Genomic DNA, 4886 nt, shown 5'->3' with positions numbered 1-4886 from the left:
TGTTCAGTCAGATTAAATTAGGTTCAGTCATGTTCAGTCGGGGTGTGAGGTTCAGTATTGTTCATTTAGTGTCAGTCAGATTTAATTAGGTTCAGTCGTGTTCAATCAGTTTGTTAGGTTCAGTCATGTTCAATCAGGTTGTTAGGTTCAGTCATGTTCAATCAGGTTTTTAGGTTCAGTCATGTTCAGTTAGTTTCAGTGAGGCTTAATTAGTTTAATTCAGGTTGACTTAGGTTCAGTGAGGTTCCGCTACAAAACTTTTCAATATTCATAATACATTGTACGATTCTGACTATATCCTGACCATGGGTTAATGAATCACTATCAAACAGCGAAGACACCAGGTGTTTGCGCAAAGTTCAGTTTATCCTGCCCCACCAGTGACACCTGTCACAAACACATGCAAAGGCAAGTCAGTTGTACCCCTGAAATCAGGTTCAGTTAGTTTCAATAACGTCAACGAAATCAAACGTACCGAAAGTAACTATTATATAGTTACGGAAACCCTTCTTTCCTGGTGCGTGTTCCTGTTGTCAGTAAACAATACGATTCGAATGTTACAAAATAAATAAACATTATTGTTTAAGTAAGGCGTAACCTTTCAAGGAAACAGATACAAAAAATAGTTTTTTAGAAACTTCCTTTTATTATACTTAATTACAAAAGTTATATACGTATATACATTTCATTTTTCACGAAACGATTAGTATCAGACAAAAAATACACATTTGAATATGTATAGAACATCCATACACACAAACTAACATATATGTACATATATATGTATGGAACATCCACATACTCAGACTAGAATTGAAGGTTATGTGAATACGTTTCACGTTTCTGTACATGATGATACATGAAGACAACTGATTACAGCACCAGCCTACTCCCCAGTAACACGTAGTCCCAGTTGTCAATGCATACCGGGCTCTGATAAATATATAAATACAGCATTAAACTTTCCCTTTACATATCCATTGGATTATGTCCACATATATATTTCATTTGTAAGACCGTCAATTAGACGGTTAGCCCGAATCGTGATGAATTTGGTAAGTAGTCTTCAAGCACATGTGCTTCTCTGCCGGAGGGCCCGTTAATCATAGGACATGTATGGAGCCACCCACACACTGAGAAAGATCCTCAGTACGTCAACAGAAAAGAGTATGACCGGGATTATGATATATGTATGATTCACATTAGCACGGGTAAAACCATTCCCACTCACTCATTAGCAGTTAATAGCATCATCTAATGTTTGTATGGTTTCTGAAATTCGTTCGTGAAACTTTATTCGTTGATTAACCTTACGTGTGGTTAATTTACTTTGGTTCCAATAAATGAATGTTATTGCCTTGTAAGTTCCCAACGTCTTCACAGCATTAGTCTCTGAGAGCTTCCAGGAACTCTGTCACTGGTTTCCCTGCAGACATGTTCTTGATGGTGTTGATGAGTTGGATCTGAGACTGGTACGACATGTCTTTCGTGTTGGCTAGGAACTTTCCCTCGAGATCCTTCTCAGTCAGGGGGTTCCTCCAATGCCCGTAGGGGGTGTCACAGCGGCTTTTGGCAAGAGTCCCGTCTCTCATTGTCACATGGACCTCCACGTACATGTCGTTGAAGGTGGGGATGTTGTCCTCGGGGCAACTGACGCGTGTTTTTGACAACAGCTGGTTGAGAGGAGAGCGGCGTCTGTAACTATGGGTGAAGGAATCGGGTGACACGTGACCATCTAACAAAGCCGTGCACACGTTGAACTGGAAGGAATGGCGGGCTTCATGCTCGGTTGATGGAAGTGGCCTGTTGATGTATTTAGACTTTGGGGCCATGATGTGGACCTCGGACACGTCTTCTGGAACTATTCTTCTCGCGGTCTGGCAGATCTGATCCCTGGCTCCCATTGTGGCATCAATTGCCCAGTGCATTCCCAGATGCGCGGGGAATCGCTTGATGGCGATGTCTTGATTGTGGAGGACAAAGTCTTCGTTGTTGGAATGGGCAAAAAGGAACTCCTCAGGGTCGTAGTCATCATAGAAAGCCCCGTAACCAGAAGGTATGTCAAGGATGTCGTGATTGCCTTCCAATCCATGGTCCGCCAACAGGGCTGCCTCCAGGCCGAAACGGGCGGCCTTCCCGGCATGCAATGGTTTCGTGGTTGTTCCGGCGTTGGCCATAGGTGCACCTGCAAATGATGCGGCGATGGCGAGTGCGTGGCGAGATTTGTGTGGACCCAAACCCAAGAGGCGTGCTGAGGCCGCGGCACTGCCCATCACCCCAACAACAGCAGGAGGGTGAAACCTGAAATAGCAGGATATTTTTACTGATGATGGTAGAATAAATAATCAATAATAAAATCATCAAGCGCCTCATGGAACCATTTGACAAAGTCTGTTGGTTTGGGGAATGTCAGTATACAATGTACAAGTGATTGACTGCTTTAGGGTTAACACCGCTTTAAACAAATTCCAATTACATCACGGCGTGTCAGCTTAATATTGGAGGAAAGCCCGAAGTGATGTAGGTCTCAGACGTTTACAAGTTTGGTAAAACCCACGAGCCCAGACACAGGATCGGGGAAACCGGGATTCGGACTCACGGTCCATAATGGTTCTGGTGTGCCCAAGGGACGCACCTCTGCACAGTTAATTGCGGCGATTTAGACGTGCCACCCTGCCCCAATATACAAAAGGATATTACAAAATACTTGTATGGTTATATAATCTGGCGACTGTATTGTCATAAGGTCCCGATTAAACCACATTAATGGGGGCTCAAACTTGGCGTGAAGGGGTGATTGTGTGAAATTTTACGCCGCACTCAGCAATATTCGAACCCTATCACGCCGGGGTCACTAAATATTGGATTCACAAACGTTCCGATGTTGGAAATCGAACCCGGGTCTTCGGCGTGACTAGCCAACCCTTTACCCACTAGGCTACCCTACTTCAACATGAAATGACTTAATATGAAATAGACGTCACCTACCTGCAAGGGATCTCCTTTGCGATCTCGGAACATCTGAGCAAGAGACCCTGTACCTCTATGCCAACGTTGTATGCCACAAGAAGATCTTCTGTGGTTGGTTGATAACTTCCTGTCATCGTCTCAGCAAGGGCGATGATTGATGGCAGAACCGGACCGCTAGGGTGCGTGGCTGGGTACCAGGTGTCGTCAAAGTCCATAGAGTGAACGTTGATGCCGTTGAGAAAAGCTGCCATAGCTGGAGAGGCCTTCTGTCCTTTGGAGCCCCAGATGGTAGATGCAGAGGAGCCAGCTCCATCCATGGCTCCTGTGTTGAGCGAACATCTCAGGACAGTCTGGGTGATGTCGGTCTTGAAGCCAAGAATCCCCACCCCAAGGGTGTCAAGCATCATACGTTGAGAACGGTGGACGACAGTGTCAGAGAGGTCGGCCCGCGTGGTGTCCGCAGCGAGGTGGGAGATCCAAGTAGTGACGCTAGTTGCAGGAAGACTGGCTTCTGAAAGACAAACGAATGGTTGATAGATGCTAGGGCTGGGACGAGTCCAAATTTACTACCCGGGTACCCTCCACCTTATTACCCGACCCTACCTGGGTACCCGCTGTAGATAGTTAGAGATAGATACAAACCGTCAGATTTGGAAACGTTTGACATAGCCCTGGCAAAATGTATTTAGATACACGTGTAAAACGATATGTTTACTGCATGAAGTTTTATGTTTACTCAAACATATAAAAGTCAGAAGGAATGGGTGCATTGTCAGAAAGAAATGGGAACATTAGTGACTTGTAGTGTAGCCATAGAGCCATAGATAATTTTTGTCATTTAACAACTTATCACGTGACTAACCGGGTAGTACTTAGGGTACCCGAGTCCTACACAGGACCCATCCGACCCGAGTACCTGAGTTACCGGTCCCAGCCCTAATAGATGCTACTCGACATCTCAACATAACGACATCGCAGCATACGACGATACAGCATGACGACATCTAAGAATAATGATATCGGATCATACGACGTTGAGCACATCAACGTCACAACGACACCTTTTGAAAACTATATGTTAAAACGAAACTGTCAGATCGTACTTGTAAACCGGGCAAATGAGATCGATCTTACACCGGCGTCAAAAGGTAAGGGGTGGTTTCACTGCGAATCATTTCTGAACACATATGAATGTGCTGAAGTAAGCTTTATCTACAATACAAAAATGACTGCATTACTGCATGATCTCTCGAGAGCGTTATTGCTCGGACTTACAGGTTCTTAAGTGGTAGTATAAAGCTATCTTCCGTTCTGCATACAGTTTCAGCTGGCGTGTTGCCACAACAGCAATATAAGTATTAGCCATGGCTGCAATTTCCTTGTTATTGTCAAATGTCACCTACTTTCCAACATGGTCTGATATCATTACAAAACACAAATTCAATTCCCTATCAAAACATGTCAATTTCATGCGACAGGAAAAACGTCAAATTTGTTGTACCTGCAGCAGCAATGTTTTGATGTGCATAGCGTCTCCCGGGTGTTGTCAATTTCTCCCCTGCTTTGCTTGAGTACTTCCTGGTGTTGTTGAGCCCAATCTTTGCATAGCGAGTCAGTTTCAACAGAGTATTCTTTGCGTCCTGGCAAAGAGAGAAAAGTTTGTAAGAGTATAGATTTCAAAGTGAAATGTTTTTTCTTGAAATATTTTTGCATGTTTTACGAATTATAATTTCAGAGCTATAGATAAGCTGCGTATTTGCGTAAAACACCCCCATCCCCGCCGCGCAAATTTAAAAAATAAATTAATTTTCAAAACCCAATTACTTTCAATTAACTTGCGTACAGAAACGCATTCATTAAATGAAAAACTCAAATGTATAAAAACACAACGCGTAAATACCCAATGAAGCTTTTTT

At 43.7% G+C, this 4886-nt stretch overlaps 1 protein-coding gene across 1 annotated transcript in view; it reads right to left on the bottom strand.

The window, feature by feature from the left end:
* Positions 1 to 716: 716 nt before the first annotated feature.
* The window catches only part of LOC139479007 (cis-aconitate decarboxylase-like), a 4628-nt gene continuing 458 nt past the window's right edge, over positions 717 to 4886 (bottom strand). The window contains exons 2-4 of the mRNA XM_071261734.1: positions 4472 to 4610; positions 2989 to 3481; positions 717 to 2301 (exon numbers count right to left, since the gene is read on the bottom strand). Of these exons, the coding sequence (XP_071117835.1) occupies positions 1386 to 2301; positions 2989 to 3481; positions 4472 to 4610 (1548 nt within the window). The 3' untranslated portion in view covers positions 717 to 1385. The remainder of the gene's footprint in view (positions 2302 to 2988; positions 3482 to 4471; positions 4611 to 4886) is intronic.

Source organism: Haliotis cracherodii, unplaced genomic scaffold, assembly GCF_022045235.1.
Source record: "Haliotis cracherodii isolate W230 unplaced genomic scaffold, xgHalCrac1.p SCAF_4, whole genome shotgun sequence".
Classification (NCBI taxonomy): Eukaryota; Metazoa; Mollusca; class Gastropoda; order Lepetellida; family Haliotidae; genus Haliotis; species Haliotis cracherodii.
This window is presented reverse-complemented; position numbering and strand designations above follow the sequence as displayed.